This window comes from Pygocentrus nattereri, chromosome 28, assembly GCF_015220715.1.
Source record: "Pygocentrus nattereri isolate fPygNat1 chromosome 28, fPygNat1.pri, whole genome shotgun sequence".
NCBI classification, from domain to species: Eukaryota; Metazoa; Chordata; class Actinopteri; order Characiformes; family Serrasalmidae; genus Pygocentrus; species Pygocentrus nattereri.
The window spans coordinates 11,666,621-11,686,324 of NC_051238.1; the positions used below are offsets into that span (position 1 = coordinate 11,666,621).

At 38.2% G+C, this 19,704-nt stretch overlaps 1 protein-coding gene across 2 annotated transcripts; it reads left to right on the forward strand.

Annotated features, from left to right (window-relative positions):
- Positions 1-262: 262 nt before the first annotated feature.
- Positions 263-19,033, forward strand: kif2a (kinesin family member 2A). 2 transcript variants are annotated; one of them, XM_017685017.2, is made up of 21 exons: positions 263-441; positions 3,334-3,428; positions 3,611-3,733; positions 4,067-4,121; positions 4,639-4,767; positions 6,683-6,783; positions 9,362-9,457; positions 9,672-9,726; positions 10,225-10,387; positions 10,482-10,572; positions 10,695-10,758; positions 10,861-10,952; positions 11,889-12,031; positions 12,563-12,767; positions 13,119-13,229; positions 13,330-13,397; positions 14,338-14,421; positions 16,146-16,296; positions 16,538-16,639; positions 17,408-17,543; positions 17,766-19,033. In XM_017685017.2, the coding sequence occupies exons 1-21, from the start codon at positions 381-383 to the stop codon at positions 17,849-17,851; spliced, it is 2,211 nt and encodes a 736-aa protein (XP_017540506.1). In that variant the 5' UTR covers positions 263-380; the 3' UTR covers positions 17,852-19,033. The 2 variants fall into 2 exon arrangements, with proteins under 2 accessions (XP_017540506.1, XP_017540508.1); XM_017685019.2 differs by lacking the exon at positions 14,338-14,421.
- Positions 19,034-19,704: the final 671 nt, after the last annotated feature.

Here is a 19,704-nt window from a genome sequence, read left to right on the forward strand (position 1 = left end):
TCCTATCACCACTGTTGTGTGACTAGAATGGAGCATTTCACACCTACTCTGAATGACTTCCTGCGCTCACCTTATTGGTCTAATTAGGCAAAAGTTAGAGCTTGGATCACAAAACATACACGTATTTTGTTATTAATTATATAATAACACATTAATAACAGTACTTATACCACCATTCTTCCTGGTTTGCTTACTACCCACCCGGTTTAAAATCTAGCGTCACCGAAGTTGAGCGGCTTGCGCATGCGCACTTGCTGCTCTGCTCCTTTTATTTCTCCCGCTGGCCGCCTCCCGGGCTTGAGCAACACGGATCAAATGTGAACATTTTAAACAAAAACAGTGTTTAATTCGCGCTCGTCCGAGTTCACCTCCGAGGAACCATGGCGGTTAACTTCGGCAGAATCGTTGTCGGCGTATACGTGGAGATAAAACGGAGCGATGGTGAGTTAGTTCGTTGTTTGTTGCCAGCTGCTTGTGTCTAGCCTAGTGTAGCGAGCTAGCCTAGTCAGCCAAACTACCGTTAAGGTTTCCACTTTGAAGTCTCTGGGATTGGATTAGCTGTAGCAATGCTAATGCTAATGCTAGCGCTTTTGAGCGGACCACCCTGCTGACTTCCCCGGTCGCAGTGTCGGTTAGCCGGTGCGGCTCTGTTGCTCTGGTAGCGAACGACCTACATACAACACAGCAGCGGTTACTGCAGGCTGGAAACGGAGCTGCCCTCGTTCAACACAACACACTGACTAACCTCTTTTATTTTATTTAACGTTACTGAGAGGCGGATTACTGTAGACGCAGATTTAACGTTAGATTTTGTAGTTAAACACTTCTCTGAGTATGCTTGTGGTTTGGTTACGCGAATATACTGATGTTTCTATGTTTTGAAACAAGGGGGGTATCCAGTAATGTAGACGTTGATAGAGCATTAGAGCTTTTTATCGTTCTCGCTACTGTTGCTGGATAGTTGGTGTGGGGAATTACATGAATCATTCATTGTTACTAGTTTGTAAGTTAGGTGTGTAAGGCGCTGTATTCTCTCTCTCTCTCTCTCTCTCTCTCTCTCTCTCCCCCTCTCTCTCCCTCTCTCCCCCTCTCTCCTTGTGGATGAACAGAGCAACCAACCCAAGCTCTCAAGTTAAGGAACCCAAGCACCTCTCTCTGATAGCCCGGGGGGGGGGGGACTCCACTGTACCCCATTTTAGAGGAATGAGCCAAATCACTTGGAGAAGAAAAAGATGTGTTAAATAAAGTGAACGTAGTTCATTTAAAATGTTAGACACTAACTTTACATCTGTTATTCAGCAGCAGTTCTATCAGTGTACAGCTCATCTGACTGGAGTGTCCTATTAAAAAATTTGGAGGAAAAAATGTAAAGCACCGTAGATTTGTTGCTAAACTCTGTCTAGCATTAAGATTGAGCTTAGCTTATATGCTAAAGCTCAGCTCATTTGCTCTTTCTTGAAATACACTTAATGTTCGCAAGTTTACAATTTGTGTGAATATTTTAGTAGCCATTTTAGACATCCAAGCTAGCAGTCTAAATGTCTGCACGACACATTTTTCAGCTGTAAGTAAGCTAGCACAGGCACCAGCAGCTTCAGCTAATTCTTCAGTTTACCTGTTTAAGTTGTATAGTTTTTATTTGCATCAAAACCAGAATAATTTAAAGCAGTAGGAATAGTTCACAAGATGATTTCCACCCCAGGAACCCAGATTAACTGTTTTTTGACTCGCTTTTAACACGGACGTCTTAATATTTGGCTAACATTATGTGGATAGTTTGGCCTCAGTCTTTGTGTTGGTAGACTAGGCTGCTTTTGGCCTAAAAGGAGTTGTTTCTAACATTGGGCTTCTGAGTGCGTGAAACTAAGGATAAGCCGGCAGAAACAGGCTTATATATATAAACCGAATATGAGTATCAGACTTTGTCTTTCCGGCCCCTGCGTCATCCTGTGAGAAAGCATTACTCACTGTGGGATGTGGGAGAATGAAGTTATCCCAGTTTTAATAATGCATAGCACTGCTGTCACATGTAATAACAGTAGGTCTGTCCAAAATGACACACTTGTGAAGAGTTGAAAGAGCAGGACTTTTGAATTTCCTTGGTCCTCCACTGCTGTATTTAAGTTACTGCTGTGTCCACACATAATACAACGGATAACTTAACCCTAACACCCCCTCTTCCTTCTTCTGAAGTTCCTGTATGAAATGTATTGTCCTGTGTTTGGTGACGCCATTGCTGTTAAACACCATTAAGTCCAAGAAAGACAAGAACTCTCCTGGTAGTTTTAGGAGGGGCAGGTCACATTGAAAAGATCAGATAAACTGTAATATGCAATGTTGACAGATTCTAAATTTAAGTATTCACCTAAAAGTAGGCCTGTCACCATTAGTAAATTTTAGCTGATGATGCAATATATGCTTGCAATATAAAGAATTGTGATTAACAAGTTAATTGTCTCTTTCTTTTCACTGTATTAAAGCACAGGTCTACTTGGCCGATTAGCTATTTTGCTTCATAGCCGTTGATGCTTAGTAGCTCCCAAATAATGAACGAAACAGGTCAAGTTCAAATAAACAAACATTGATCACCGCTAACCACTAAATGTGTTATAGCAAAAAACATAACATTTATAAATAAATGCATCATCTGCTTTCTGTAATTTACATGTATTTGCCTCAGCCCAAAGGATTAGAATACACCCAATTCTCATTCAGTAATTGTGATGTAAACCTATGCTTATGAAATCTAACAACGGCAGGGAAAAAATGCAATGTAAATAGTTGCAGTCAGCATAAAGAACTGTGATCAGGCAATTATGTAATCATTCTAACAGGCCTACATAGAACTTGTTTGACTGGTGTAAGTGAGTCTGTTTTCTCTTTTTGTTTTCAATAAAAGTAGAACCGCAACCCCTTAATCACTAGAATGTACATTTTGTGTTGTATGAGTTGTCTTCTTATAAAAGAAGTGTATTGTTTTCTTTTAAGCTAGTGTAGACTGGTTATATCACTGTTGTTGCTGCTATTAAATAATTGCTCAGACTGGGGCATGTGAGGTATAGCGATGAATAATGTATACAGAGACATTGCTGTTCCTGCTCTGTGCTTTGCAGGAATGTTACGCCAATGAATAGTACAACTTCAGAAATGTCCTGTGAGCAGGAGCTTTGTGTTTCTCACCTCTTACTTGCCAAGATCAGGTTTTAGCTTTGGGTCTCAGGTAGAAAAATGTTTTGTACAGGCTGTATGAGGAGTCTCTCTTCACCTGTCAGACAGCTTTTTCACAAGCTGCAAGCCTTCATCTCACATATGTTCATTTTTGATTTATTGCAGGGCGAATACATCAGGCCATGGTGACCTCTTTAAATGAAGACAATGAAAGTGTTACGGTGGAATGGATAGAAAATGGAGACACGAAAGGGAAAGAGGTAAGCCCCACAGCATTATGTAAGCTTATAACACCATCAATAATGTATGGAATAACAGTGCCAGTGTTGAGAGGCTGGTGCACTTTTTAAGAGTTAGATGTACTTTAGATGCAAAAATGTGATGCTGCCACTTTACGGGACAGATTGATGAGATTGATTATATTTTTCCTCTTTTCGAACAGATTGACTTGGAGTGTATATTTTCACTGAACCCAGATGTTGCTCCAGAGGAGGAGATTTCCTTGAGCCCTGTAACTCCACCTCCTCCCACACCCAGTTCTGTGAAGGTCAACAAAATCCCTAAGGTTAGTAGGAGATTCCCAAACTCAGCACAGGGTAATATTTATCTTCAGCATATCTTTTAACATATCACCTACTTTAATTTGTGCTCATATTCAGGGATTCGTTAAATACCTGACGTCTAATTAACAATGTGAACCAATTGATTCTTGAGGAAAACAGTTGTTAGGTGTATGAGCATGAAGTACAGGTGTCTTGACAGTTAAAATTTAAGGGTTAATTAGGCCTAATTTTGCATGCAGTGAAGGCAATACATTCAGATTCTGAAAACTTGGAAGTGCTCCATACATGTATCCTTAAAATATTTGGCTGAGTCTTGTTATCTTATTGTTGTGCAGAATCGAAGAACCATTGCTCCTGGAAAGGCTGAGGTGCCGTCCAGAGACAATAGAGGTATGTTTAGTCCATGTATTTGTCCATATGGTAGTCAGTGGTGCTGGAGTAAAATTAATGTTTTGATGGTTTTGTTCTGCTTCTGTTCAAATAGGACCATAGGGGGCTTTACACAGTATTGTACATATTAACTAGGCAGAAGTCACATTTTCAGGACAGAAGCTTACTGTTGGTTTAATTTTAATTTGTAATTTTAGTAAATAAAATAGAATTAATAAACTAAAAACAGACTGCTTGGCAAACCATCTATTTTATGGGAATTCTATGATAAATATAATGTTCCTAATACGACAAGATATGTCACCAAAATACAACTAAGCTTGAAAAGCAATGTCAGTATCTTGGTATACCAATATCAGTATGGACTATATATCGCTCAGCACTAATTGTCAGATAGGAAAATGTACAGTATAGTGGCCTGCTGTCTACATAATGTAGATCATCAGTAACAGAAGTTTGAGCAGTACAGCCCTGTTTGAGTTAGTCTAACACACTGACTTGTGTGTTTTCTTGTCAGTTGGCTCAACCCGGGTGCGGCAAGGCCAGCAGCAGCAGCAGCCAGAATCAGCTCTCCCTCCACCTGCCCAGCAACCAGCCCAGCCTATTCAGACTCAAACCCAACAGAGCCAGCAACAGCAGCAGAACGGTAATCACAAACAACTAGCTCAACAACACTCCATTGTTTCCTACAGGACACAGTCGAGTCCCAGTGCTGCCCTCCTGCAGAGCATGTATCCTATTGCAACCTGACAACAGTGGTTTTGTTATAATACTGCCAGGCTGTTTTGGCTGCAAACTGTTATGTTGCAGGCCAGTATAATGCAGACCATGGTATAGCACCTTAAGATGTGTTTATATTTGTAGTCCAATTCCCTTTGTCTTGACTAAAGTAGAAAAAAAACTTGCATTTTGGTTGTGTTTCTCTTAGCTTTCACACAGACACACTTGACCTTAAACCAAACCAGTTGTATGGTGAGTGTGACACACTACCCATAATTCAGCTTCACCCAGGAGGGGTTCCAAAAGAGTTATGGTATGAACAAGTCTGAGATCTCATCGGTGTGAAAGGGTATTAGAAAGAGAACTGAATCCTCTTTGATGTTTCCTAATACTGTATTTTGAACACAAAATGCACTGATGCCATTTGCAGCTGTTGTCATTTTAGATTCACTTAAACTGAATTCAGTTTGGTTCATTTGAAACTACACTACGCAAGTTTGGGGAGTTTGGAGACCTCTCTGTTGGAAATGTGTAATTGCATGGAATGGTATCTTTTGTGCTCCAGACCCCTTTCCTGCACGGATGAATCAGATGATTCCGGGCAGGTTGAAAGAGTACTCAAATACTCAAAACTAGTCGCACACCTTATTTTAGCATGTTTTTTTTCTTACATAGTGCTGCTTTAAAAACAATATGTAAAAACACCCTATGTGAACCAAACACAGATGAAGCTGTCATCTCTATGTTTGGTGAGCAGCAGCATTTGTTGTTGGTAATTTTAGCTTATATCTGTGAATGTAAATTAATAGAATGTGTGGTACTAGATGCAACAAATTCAGCAACTGTATTTTGGAACCTTTGGAGAAGCAGAAAGCATCCTCTTTTTTGCTGTGGAATTAAGCCTTGCTTATGTATAATCATCTCGCTTCTTCCCTGCGGGGGACGATTTATAGCAGAGCCTCTGTGAAGAGCGAAGTTATTTCAGTGTAAGCACTGACCTGGCTCCCGCACAGATTAATCCTCTTGCTTTGAATTTGTGGAGCTTACGTGAGTCTGGCTGTTGACTTAAACTGGTATTAAGTCAGTGCACAAATGTCGGTCTCTGTTAAGGGTTAAGAATATAAACCTTGGTCACTAGACAATTAAATTTTCTTTGGAAAGTGCTTAAAACCTAAAAATGTAGTTTCATAGAGTTGGATTAAGAGAATCATGTTCTGGTAATGAATGCCTTGGTTAGAATTCTTGTGTTATTGCATGCCTATGAAGCACACATCATATAGCCATATACAGAATCTCCAGCATTATTACAACGTTATTTGTATGTTCAAAGATGTATGTTTAGATTGGATAGGATGAGGGTGTGGAGGATTGTGTTGCATGACCTCACATGCTCCACTTCTGTCTCATGATTTGCTGCTTGTTTAAGTCTCACTGACATAGAATCTTTGTACTGCTCATTAAAGGAAAGTGACTGTTGCCAGTTAGATGGCAGATAAAATCCAGCAGCTGTGAGGAAAACAGCTTTTTAAGCTGGAAAGCTCCGTTGTTTTGTGCCACCACCTGCCACAGACACTCATTAACTCTAAAAGGGACACATGAGTTGCATCTAAAACCTTAAAAGTATGTCAAAAATAATACACCACCAAGAGAAGTCCATTCATTAGTGTAGTATTTGTGGTTTAGTAGTATGTTGTTTTGGACACAGCTATGCTCCCTGCCTGTATCTCTCAAACTAATGCAGAGAGTAAGAGGTAAGAGGAAGAGATCTTTTTTAAGAGGAAGCAACTGATACTTTTGTTTAGCCAGAATTGTCTGACTGTGTTGTCATATGTATTTGGCAGCGAGGAGGAAGTCCAACTGCGTGAAAGAGGTGGAAAAACTGCAGGAGAAGAGAGAGAGACGGAGACTGCAGCAGCAGGAGCTAAGGGAGAAGAGAGCACAGGTCAGTTTAAAGGCCTTTTCACACCTCAAAGGGCCAGACATGATCTTGTAATGAGAATACGAAAAGACTTGGAACAACCTGTTAAACATTTGGTGCTGGAGTGGGGTGAAAGATTTTCCTGAAATATACCTCTTCAAAAACCTTCTAGTGCATGCTTTTCTAATGTCTATAGTACAGTCAAAAACACAAACAAAGCAAGCTATCTAACATAACACTATTGTTGGCTCACCTCGATTCTTCAGAATGAATAAAAAGGCTCTTCAGGCTGGTTTATGCTTTTTTGTTTGCCAACAAGGTATGGTAGAAGTTTAGCTTACCCAGCCTGGCTGTTAGAACTTCCATGCCAATGGTGAGGAGTGCAACATCATCCCTACTTTGAGATTTGCCTTCACAATGCATTGGATTGGTTTAGATTTCACTCTGTTTGTCCCACTCTTGTAAGTATGCATTCCCACCCACATTTAGCCTGTAATTTCTCTTGGTTGTCCCAGGATATTCTTGTTCAAGTATGGTTTTTTTTTTTTTTTGTTTCATGATATGAATTTTGCCATATCGTGGATACCATCATGAGCCCAAAAACAGTGAACCACAAACAGCAGCGGGCCGAGACAAACTAAACATGAGCATGAACAGCTTAAATAACTCATTATCTCTGTTTGGGCTACTTACTAAACATGCCGCTATCTAAATAAATATGTTGTGTTATTACTCTGTTTCAGACATTCAAGTTTAGACACACGTAGGTTAGTTTTAAACTGCTACAGCTTGCAAACGCCGGTCATTCCCACATACAGCGTTTGTTCCACACATACTTTTACCAAAAAACTATACAGTCAAATTTGTCACTTTGTTTAATAAAAATGTAATGTTTAAAAGAGCACTGTACATTTGTTTACCCTGCCCAGCATTCTGACTTGTGAATGAGCAATCATTTAAGCCTGGATGACCGGAAAACCGTTAAGCATAACAAAGAAGAATCGAACCCACAACGAGTAAACTTAATGGGAAAAATTTAACAAGCCTGCCATAGTAAGCTAGCTTTGTTTGATACAGCAAATTATAATAGTAAAGTATTATTTAGACACCATCTATAAGGTGCAAAATGGAATTGAAGATGACTGAAGAAGGAAAAACAAACATGAGGAGAGGTAGCAGGAGAGAGTGACTAAAGCTACTAGAGTGTGTGGTAGTATTTACACAATGAATGAGTTGCTATAATAATAATAATAATAATAATAATAATAATAATAATGATGATGGGAACAGAAGCAACATTAACAGTACTAGTAATAATAATAATTGTTAATTTGCAACCAAAAGCCACACACACACCAGGTATACGCCACACACCAGGTTGCACCAATGTATTGCAGATTATTCCCAAGTCTTTCTACTATGATCCACATTATATGAAACCATTTCTCTTAGGAATAGGCATGTTTATACTTGGAAACGCACCATATATCATTATTAAAAGTAAAAGTAACAAGAATTTCTTATTTTTGAAAAAGAAAGCTAGTGAGGTAGTTTGAAGAACAAAATTTGATTTCTCAGCATCCCCATCCTTCACATTGATTTATTGAATTCTATCACCAGCACATACTACACAGATTTAACAAAATTAAGTAATGATTAGAAAATTCAGGAATTGGATGGTAAATACAAAAAAGACAGGTTTGGAAATGGTTACACAAACACATTGACAAACTTAAAATAACTACTTGTTGTATTAATGATATTTGTGTTTATTATTAATTATTATTATTGAGCAGGGCAACACTCAGTGCCCAGATCAATAGATTTTTAAATAGGTGCCTAAAACTTGTGCACAGTATTATATTTTCTTTAACCTCCACATTTTTATAATGAACATGTTTTAGAAGCCTTTTCTGCTCTGCCACAAACAAGATAAAACTGTTTTGGTCATTGTTTATTGTGATGCACAATAATTTGGATTAAAATTTTGATAAAGGAGAAAAGGGGACCACCGCTGACAAAATCTTTATAGCTTCTGAGTGGTTTGAGGGATCCTTGCTGAATGTTTTCTTTACAGGTGATAGGATCTGGGGGTGGCAATGTCTGCAACACAAATACAGCCATGTTATTTACCTTTATATCTAAAATCACTAATGAATTTTTTTTTGTGTGTAATACTAATAAATGTAAAATAATGGTAAATCTCAAAAAATGTTTTCTGTTCATTTCATATTATACCATTCTAAATGACTTTGTTTACATCTGAACGATTTAATTATACATACATTTAGGAAAATGAGTGGGATTTAAGGATTCCCCTTTAATATGTGTGTGCTCATTTTCAAAACTTGACGTGTTTTTTTTCCGTCCATAAAAATCAGGCTTGGTATCAATAGGCCTTGGTCATTCTGCTTTAATGTCCAGTTTTCTGCTTCACATGTTCACTTGTTATTGTTAACGTTAGGTTTTAGTTCTACACCAGTGCAAAAGAATCTCCCCACACAGATTCTATCCTGCCTTTTCTGTGTTACACACGTTTAAAAGCAAGACACGTGTCTGACAGTTTAGAATTTGAATTATGAATGTTCATTTTGTTTTGAAGGAGGTTGATACGACAATCCCTAACTATGAAATAATGCAGATGATCAGAGACTTCAGAGCGAGCTTGGACTACAGGCCGCTAACCACAGCAGATTTGGTGAGTGTGAGCTTAAGTACAAAGACTGCTTCTCATATTTTTGGAACTGTAAATATTAGGCTTTGTTTTGCTTTTTTGAAAGCATGCTGATATTTCCCCAAAACTGCTACTTCTTTTAACTGTAGTGCTGTTTTTCATATAAATTTTCTTGATGGTGATGATCTGCCATGACAGAATGCATAGCAATCCGTTGTATTTTACATAATGTTGGCAGATTGAAGAGCACCGAATATGTGTTTGCGTGAGGAAGCGTCCTCTCAACAAAAAAGGTAAGACTTTGTCAAGTATTTTCTCAGGAAAATACTCGAGTGAATTTTTATATCAAAATTGCAGTTTGAAAGAATTTTCCATTTGCAAGAGCTGCAATTTTCATTATAATCAGTGTGGATAAGTTTTAAGTTACCTAATTACAATGAACTTGTGAACTGCTTTTAGGTGAATTAGGCTAATCAGAAGCAACCACACAATGAGATCACAACCACTGGCAGGCCTGTCACAAAAAACAACCATCTTGCTGCCCCAAGGTTGAGAATCACTGGTTTATAATGCTGTGAGCTTTTGAGGATGCTCTAAACTGAGCGCCTGTGGATATATGACGCATAGTATTAGAAAAATGGTGTTTAGTGCTATATTGTGTTATTGTACTCATTTTCTTTGCACCTTGTATTTGACAAACTAACAAGGAGAAATTGCAAATGTAATTTCTCAGCCCTAGTGTGAGTGTTAGAGCTGTGGTCTATGTTAAAGTGGTTTTAACTGCATTGTAGAAGTTACTGCAAAGGAGCTAGATGTGATCACCATCCCCAGTAAAGATGTCGTCATGGTCCATGAGCCTAAGCAGAAAGTGGACCTGACCCGTTTCCTAGAGAACCAAACCTTTCGCTTTGATTATGCCTTTGACGACAGCACCACGAATGAAATGGTTTACAGGTAACTGTTTTCCCATTTTCAAGTTGTTATGCACTGATGGTAACTTGATGTAGCTGTTGATGAAAAATTTAATGTATGGAGTTGTTGTGCACAGATTTACAGCAAGGCCTCTGGTGGAAACTATCTTTGAGAGAGGAATGGCCACATGCTTTGCCTATGGCCAAACAGGAAGTGGAAAAACACATGTGAGGAATTATTATATGTGTTGTATTAGTCTTTTATGCTCAGCAGTACTTAAAGTATGGTGTAGTATGCATACTAAAACATTTTTTAACCTTTGAAACATTGATGTCTTTGGCATTTTCAGACTATGGGTGGAGATTTTTCAGGAAAGAACCAAGATTGTTCAAAAGGAATCTACGCGTTAGCTGGTAACACGTCTTTGTTATATTGTGCTGCTGTTGGAGGATTTTAAAACAGTGGCTCTTCTGTTCTCATAATTAAGCCCTTTCACTCACTCTTTCCACATGCAGCTCGCGATGTTTTCCTCATGCTGAAGAAACCCAACTACAAGAAGCTGGAGCTTCAGGTCTACGCAACCTTCTTTGAAATCTACAGTGGAAAGGCAAGTGGCTGAAGCATTTTGAGTCTGTTTCCAGAACTTTGTTGTGAAATATTTTGTTCAGGGTGGTGTTTATGCACCGCTGTAATTTGATTGATATTAAGTAGAAGTACAGTAATCCTGAACTCTAAATGCTGATTTTGATCCTGAATTCTTTACAGTTTTTGGCTGATTTTCCTTCTTTATTTTTCTTTAAATGCCCTCTTTTGATGTCTTCACTGTGTGAACACATGGAACACACAAGTACCAATATTTTTTACTATCCGAAGTTGCAGCGTAACATTACTTTATCACTCTCTTGACAAAACCTTTTATTCCCATTTTTATTTTATTTTTTATTTATTATTTTTTACATAATTTGAAAACACTAGCTGCTCATTACAGTGTTTTAAAATTTCATAATGAATAAACCAGTACACATAATCCAAAATGACTTCCTTACATTGACTCTCTTTTCACTTTCTATTGTAAATTGAGGATTTTTTTTCCTTCTCCTTAAAAGTTACTGTTGTGGCGAGAGTTTGTTTTAATGGTGCTTCTAGTGGTGCCTTACTTTTTTAACTAACCAGGCTGGATTTTTAAATTTGCAAATGAAAAATCAGTTGTTAGTTTAAATAAAACAAGGTCAAATAGAGTGCTACGATGAAATTAAGGGGAAACTGGCTATTTATCACTATTATTCATGCTTAATTATGCTACAAGATTTTGTTATAGGTGTAGCAGCATTTAAATACAGAGGAACTGCACTTGCCTTACTCATGTTATTTATGTTATAGTATTGAAAACAGATCAGTTAAAATCAAAATAATAAACTGCCAATTCTCATATTGGCCTATTCAAATCTTTGAATTCCAACTGAGTGTCTAGGATTCAGAGATTTAATCAAATATATAGAGAAATTACCTTTTTCCCCTTAGTTTGCATTGGTTTGTTGCCCAGGTGTTCGACCTGCTGAATCGCAAAGCAAAGCTGCGTGTGCTGGAGGATGGGAAACAGCAGGTGCAGGTGGTCGGGCTGCAGGAAAGAGAGGTCAAATGCACTGAGGATGTTCTCAAGCTCATCGAGGTCGGGAACAGCTGCAGGTATCTGTGAAGAGACTCATACATTTATAGATGCATAGATGGAGAGACAAAGAGCTGGATGAAACATGTTGTTCCTTGAGGGGTTATTTGGGTGGTACAATAACAAGACACTGACAGTTCCAGTTTATTGATTCAGTGTAGTCATATGTGTTTGCATGCAACATATTTTTGGCCACGTATGTGTGTGATGTAGGACCAGGTGAAAATCAGATATGTGTATCGTTTAGGCCGGATTTGGTTTCATGCCATTTTAACCTTGCATTGTGAACTTTGCCCTAATTAAATACACTGCATGTGTTTAAACATTGCAAAGATATCACAAGCATGAGTGCAGGAGACAAAACATCAACATTAGGCATTCAGTACTTTATTCAACTAGCCTGTTCTTCTTTAGAAGCTTCAGATCCACCCAACCCTTGTTGAAATAAACATAACCAACATAGCCTGTTTCGTTTTCAGCTCCTATTCACTGTAGCTTTTCACTGGTTTTATTGACTCTTTACACTTTGTCATTTACCTCTCCTTTCTCAGAACATCAGGCCAGACTTCTGCCAATGCCCACTCATCCCGCAGCCATGCCGTCTTTCAGATAATTCTGCGGAGGAAGGGGAAGATGCACGGGAAGTTCTCGCTCATTGACCTGGCAGGGAATGAGCGTGGAGCTGACACGTCCAGCGCTGACCGGCAGACACGACTGGAGGGAGCCGAAATCAACAAAAGCCTACTTGCACTTAAGGTCAGAGAGCCACGGGTGAAGAATATGGAAAAACTGTACCACCACTTAAAGCAATGGGTTGCCTCAAACCTAAATTTGCAGTTTTTCTTGCTCTATTTGATGTCCACGGTAAAGCCATTCTTAGCGTTACGCAGATTCTATGTAAGTCATCACATACTTGCCTCAAACCATTTGTTAAGAAGAGCAAATAATAAGGATGTACTAATATGGGAATTGGAGGCTGACATTTTCTTGATTTTCTTAGTGAAAATAACACCTCCTTGAAAGAGATCACGCGTCTGCATATTTTAATACACAATAGTGCTAAATCTGCTTGAAATGTGCTCTAAAATGGAAACCTCTGTTTATTAGGAATGTATCAGAGCCCTGGGGCGGAACAAACCACACACACCGTTCAGAGCCAGTAAACTCACCCAGGTGCTCAGAGACTCGTTCATCGGGGAGAACTCCAGGACATGCATGGTAAATAGACACTCCCTCATCCCATAAAACTATTCAGAACTCAGTCTTGTTATTAATGCAAATGATTTCCAAACTCTTTATCTTTACTTTTCCTGTTCAGATTGCCACTATCTCTCCTGGAATGGCTTCCTGTGAAAACACTCTGAATACACTACGATATGCCAACAGGTAGGCTTACAGCCTCTTCTTGAGTTTACTTTTCTATATCTCTTATGAACTACCTGCCTGCTTTCTGATATTCCTGATTTAATGCTGACAGTGAATGGTACTGTGCTGCTCCTTCTGTTGTTGAACCATTGCTAGAGATAGGGTCATTGACAAATAAGTGATTTCAAACGGATCTTTTACTCTTAAAGTTTACTTATTTTGCAGCATTTTATGATTTTAAAAGTTTTGAGCATAATGCCAAATTATTTTATTTAGAATTATATCTAAGAAAATGACTTTTTAGTAGTTTATTTATTCTGCATACATGGTCGGACAGTCACGCTACCCGACTTTTTTTACATTTTTGAAGGCATAAATGCCTACATTTTAGTTTGATGCACTAGAAATATATTCACATGGAGATATATAATGTGTTAAATGGCATTATTTATTTGAACTGATGTTGTGTAGTGTGTTATGTCATGCATTTCTTATGTTGTGTTGTTGTTGTTATTATTATTATTTTATAGGGAAATAATGGACTTGGCACAGTAAAATGTCTTTGTCATAGACCTTATATTAAAACAAATGAACTGTTAGCTTGAGCCTGATATTAAGTAAATGGAAAATGGAAGAGCTCATGACAATTGTATGTCCAAAAATGCAGAAAACCAGAGAGAGAGAGCGAGAGAGAGAGAGGACAAGACACTGTTTGTTCACTGATTTCTGTGAACAGACTCTTATTAGCCAAACTAAACGTGTGATGAGTTGATGCAGGCATATTTTGTACAATGGTTTTTAAATATTGTAATCAGATTTGAATATTTAAATTGTCTTACAAATAACATGCATGTCAAATGTTTGTCTCCTGATTCTTTGTGTTCCTCTTCCTTCTTTTTCTCTTTCTCCTTCTCTGTCTCTTTTGTCGCCTGTCTTTTGTGCATCTTCCTGGCTACTTCAGGGTAAAGGAGTTTGGGATTAGTCCCTCAGACATCCCGTTCTCTCAGGGGGGAGGAAGTCGCTCTGAGCTCTCCCCCACCTATGAGTATGAGCACAAGCCTATTATTCTAGCTTCCCACCCGTTTCACAGGCACACTCACGCCATTCACTTTCTGGTTGCATTCTGTTGGCAAGTTTTTGACCTGTGACACATGGGAAGGGATGTTTGCTTTCATGCAGTGCCATGCACCTAGATAAGGCACTCCGTCTGTCCAGCAGACACAGTGCACTCTAATGCAGAAATAAATGCTGCTTCTTTGTCCCATTTTGAGTGGCGTGCTTGGTGAATTAGAATATTCTTATTTTTTCATCAACCTCCCTCCTACTTTAATCTGTTTTCATTTCACGTTTTCAAACTTGGGCATGTGTGCTGTGCCTTTTCAGTGGTGTTTTTGTTGTGATTGATTTCTTTTCTGTTTGGGGCAAAAAAAAATTGCACAACCCTGCTCTTGGAGATCTACTGTCCTGCAGATCAGTTTCTGTGGATGGACAACGTGACAATATATCGTTAAGATGATAAGAAACGTTTATGTATTGTGTTAAAAGTATATTGTGGAAATTTAGAAAGGGTCCAAAGCAGTCCAGGCTGAAACACTCTTCTGTGACCACAAAAACAATAAATTCTTAACGAAGTAAGTTTTAAGGGTTGAACACCCATGATGTCAGATTACATTTTTTGTGGATTTTGTAAGTGAATATAAGTGAACACATCATGGAACAACTACAGAGAACAAACTTAAATATGGCATTTTCTGCATATTGTAGTGCACAATTTCTATTTATTTGCTAGGTTTAACATATTACAACTGCTTCCAAAAAAGTTGGAGACGCTGTGCAAAAATGTAAATTAAAACAGAATGCAGTGATGTACAAATCATTAAAATTTATATTTAATTGAAAATAGTACAAAGACAACATATCAAATATTGAAATTGAGAAATGTATTGTTTTTTGAGAAAATATAGGCCAAATTTGAATTTGATGTCAGCAACACATTTCAGAAAAGTTGGGACGTAAGCAACAAAAGGCAGTCATTATCACCAGCATATATTTTTCAAAAAGCAATAAAATGTGTCAGTTTCAATATTTGATGTGTTTTTGTATTATTTCATTTAAATATGGTGTTTACACGATTTGTATGTAATTGCGTTCTGTTTTTATTTACATTTTGCACATTGTCTAGTCGCTTTGGAAACAGGGTTGTAAAATATGTATTTTTTTAATCTAGCAAAAAAAAAGTTTTTAGTGCATTAAAATGTACATGTAAAATGTAAAATGCTCTCTGTATAGGATTTACACTGCAATATGCAATTTGTGTCTTGAAAATATCAAGTATTATTTATTATATACTATATATAATATACTATCATGATGATTCTGATGAGGTTGAGGAGACTGCATTTGTGTAAGAATGGGGGTGGGGGTGCTCTGTGCAAGGTGGTTGATCTCCAGAAGCAAGGGAGGCATTGCTGGTTTAACCTTTTGTTGCAAGAATGAATAAAAATCACTGTGGGGGACTCGGGGAATAAATGCAATGACACCATAAGCAGTCAGAAATGTAACAACCTGTTAAACCTGTTAAGTCTGCTGTCTGTCCGCTCTTTTTATAAAGTGGTTCAGAATATGACCCCAGGAAATCACATCAAGATGTTGACACTTATGAAATGTGACTGCAGCCCTTGTTTTCTGTGTGTGGTGTCATTCATGTCAGTATGGTCTCTGTGTGAGCTGCAGCTGTTCTAAGCAATCTCTTTCCTCCTGTGTCCACAGAGTGAAGGAACTAACCGTGGACCCTAATGCTGTGGCAGAAGGAGTCCGACCCAATATGAATGCCATTAACCAGCTGGACATCATGGATGAAGAGTGGGAGCTGAGCAACTCCCCTCAGAGAGACGATCTCAAACTACTGTGTGAACAGAATGTAAGCTCTTTTGATGTCCTTGACCATGTATTCAGTGTCTAAGAATCCAGTGAAATATTAGGTTATTCTCTTATTATCAGCACGTATGTCATAATTTGTAAGTTGAGGGTTACAAAAGTCTGCCCTAAAGATAATCTTTCACTGTTTTGATGTATAGTCATGTCTAAAGAGTGTATAAAATGCTGTACATTACTGATATGATGTTGACCTGCATTATTGGAATGGCTGTTATGTTTTGCAGGAAGAGGAAGTGTCCCCTCAGCTCTTTACCTTCCATGAGGCGGTATCCCAATTGGTGGAGATGGAGGAGCAGGTCCTGGAGTACCACAGGGCAGTGTTTGAGGTCAGTGATATTTTCACTGTGCATCAGAGTAAACAACCCAGACTTGAGTCTCATGTTGTCCAACTTTAGTAAAACCTTCAGTCTGATTGTACTAAACTTGATACAAGCGTTCTAGAGACTTGGGATTTTAAGTCTGCTGTGCATTCACCATATAGATCAGTGTTTCTAAACCCTGGTCCTGGAGGCCCACTGTCCTACACATTAGTACTTGTTCTGCTTTAACACAGCCAGGTTAACTTAATAATGGGATGTTAAGAAGCTGATTAGTTGGTTTGGGTGTATTGTAAAATACTAAAACTTACCAAGGCATTGGGAACTTCCCAGGTTTGAGAAACACTGCTCTAGGTTATATTTTTCATGTCCACTCTTAAGCCTAATTGAAATCATGTGTACAGCATAGTTACTAGTTTGCAAATAGTCATTTTATTGGTTTTAGTGATGAAATTGAAAACAACTTCAAAAAATCAGTTGTCTGGGCATTAAAATGCAAGTATCAGTAGTAACCCAGTGGATGTTTGCATTGAAGTTCACATTGGAGCTTTATTAAGTCAGATAATGTCCGCATTACAATGGCTTGTCCCTGTATTCTGTCATTGTGTTGGTAAATTAGAGATAAATCTAAGAAAACAGCCACACAGTGCTACACATCATGATAGATGTTTGTTGTTGCCCTGGGCATATCAAAGAAGAAATCCTTGATAAAATGAACTGAATCAGTATTTCTATATATATATATATATATATGTGTGTGTGTGTGTGTGTGTACAGGAGTCGATTAGGTGGCTGGAGGATGAAAAGGTTTTGCTGAAGATGACTGAGGAAGTGGATTATGATGTAGACTCCTACTCTTCCCAGCTTGAGCAGATACTTGATCAAAAGATTGATATCCTGATTGAGCTCAGAGGTAACCCACTTTCTCCACCTCAGTATTCAGCTGTCTATGTCCAAGTTTAAAATTTACACAAATGTTTAAATATTATTGAAGCTTTATTTTATGCATATTTTCATTGGCTGCCTATTTTTATAGCTGTTTATAACTGTTACTCAAAAAATAAATGACCCTTTTTGTTTTGCTCATTACTTAATAGCAGGATTTTGTGTATGTGTTTCTGCTTTCATTGTACAGATAAAGTGAGGTCGTTCCGCTCTGCCCTGCAGGAAGAGGAGCAAGCCAGTAAGCAGATCAGTCCCAAAAGACCTCGTGCTTTGTAGGCTGGGACTGAGGTCATGGGCCCAAGCATGACTGCTAGACATGTAGTGCTTAATAATGCAGTTTCTGCAAAAAAAGAAAAAAAAAGAAAAGAAAAATGACAGCAAGGAGAGTCTGTGCTAGATGACCTAGTGTTCGGAAAATGGATTTCTCTTTATTTTGCTCAGTCTTCAAAATGTTGGTTGCTACCGTGTACGGGACTGCTTTAAGTTGACTGCTGATCTTAAAGTCTGCAATTAGTTGCATTCATATGTACAAATGAATCGTCTGGTTTGTAATTCCAATAAACAGCCCTTGAAGATTGGCAAGCTGTACGCTGTACGAACACTTACACATCAGGAAAGGATTAAGGAAAGTGAATTAGTTTTTGTCTTGGAAGTCTTGATGAAGTGAGACTCTGGTAAACTTGGGAAATTTTTTTTTCTCCTTTCTTTTTTAATTTGTTCATATTTATTTATTTTTTTTATTTGAGGTAAATGGCTGTTGACTACATGGTCCGTTCTTTTAGGGTTCTTACCACCTCCATCGTTTGAAGTTGTTCTAAATTCTATTCATGTGCATTCAGTACCCTGTTCACCATTCTGTTATAAGCATGATAGACCAGGCCCAGCTGCACTTTACAGTATGTTGTTTCTGTGGAGGTTGTAGTTGAACCTCCGTCAGCACTGCATAGACACAAGTTGTATTATTCTTTTGTCTCCCATTGGAGGGTTCATTACTTTGTTTATTATTGTCATTTCAGTCCCGCCGTTTTTCTTTTGACAATTTAAGTATTTTTTTAAGGAGGTTGCTGCTATGCTGGGGTAGAAGTAGAACAGGAGTCACGATTCATAGGCTAGCATGCAAGTTGTTTTCCTATTGTTTTATTGTTTTCATTTTCTTTGCTGATGTGTTAATTCTGTTTGACCAGCTGTAGATTGCTTTCATTTGTGTCACACCGTGTTTTGTGGTTTCTGGCAGACTACCTGTTGCACAAAGCACTCCTCTCTTTGCTTTCTACATTTAATACTTCCAAAATTTTGCAACACCTAGTAGCAACATTTGTTAAAAAAAATAAAAAATAAAAAAAGCATTAGGACAAGATGCTAAGTTATTTAGGTCAAACCACTCACCTACAGCTGATGTTTTCACTGTTAGCACCAAAGTCAATGGTGGCTAAATAAACATTGATTTGACAAATCTGATGTGAGTTTTGGGAGTTTATTCTGTCAGTTGGTACTAAATCTGTGTGCTTTCTTGCTTTGTAGGGCCAGAGTAAGGAAATATAAAGACAGAGAGAGACTGTACAAGGTAACCTTTGAGGTGCCAGGTAATTGGAATGAAATTAGAGACCTGCTCTGTATTTGAGTGCTTTAATAGATAATCCATGCTATTCAGTCCAAAAGGGAATTGCATAATCATGATTTTTTTTTGGTTGTATTCAGGCAGCGAAAAATAAACTCAGTGTTAACAGATGAGCCTTATTGCTGGATGTGTTATTTAGTCAAGGAGAGTTGTGGGGACACAAGTGTAATGGGTTCAGGGGCTCTCACATTGTACAAAGGGGCAAAGAGGGTTGCATCATATTGGCAGGTGCGTCTATCTTTTCCCTCGTTTCTTTTTGTCGCACCTTAGCTCCTCTCTTTGAGCACATTAGGAAGACATAAGGGATAAGCTGCGAGGATGGAGGAATTAATGCCAAATATGTTTGTCAATTGAAATGATTTTTACTCAGTTCTCACTTTCAACACCTGTCGCTTGGTTTAACTGATCTGCAGATATTGAACACTGACACCTAATCAACTCACCTTTCATGATTGGGTATGTTTAATATTTAGCTACATTACCAATGTAATTAACTTTAATCAGTTTATCA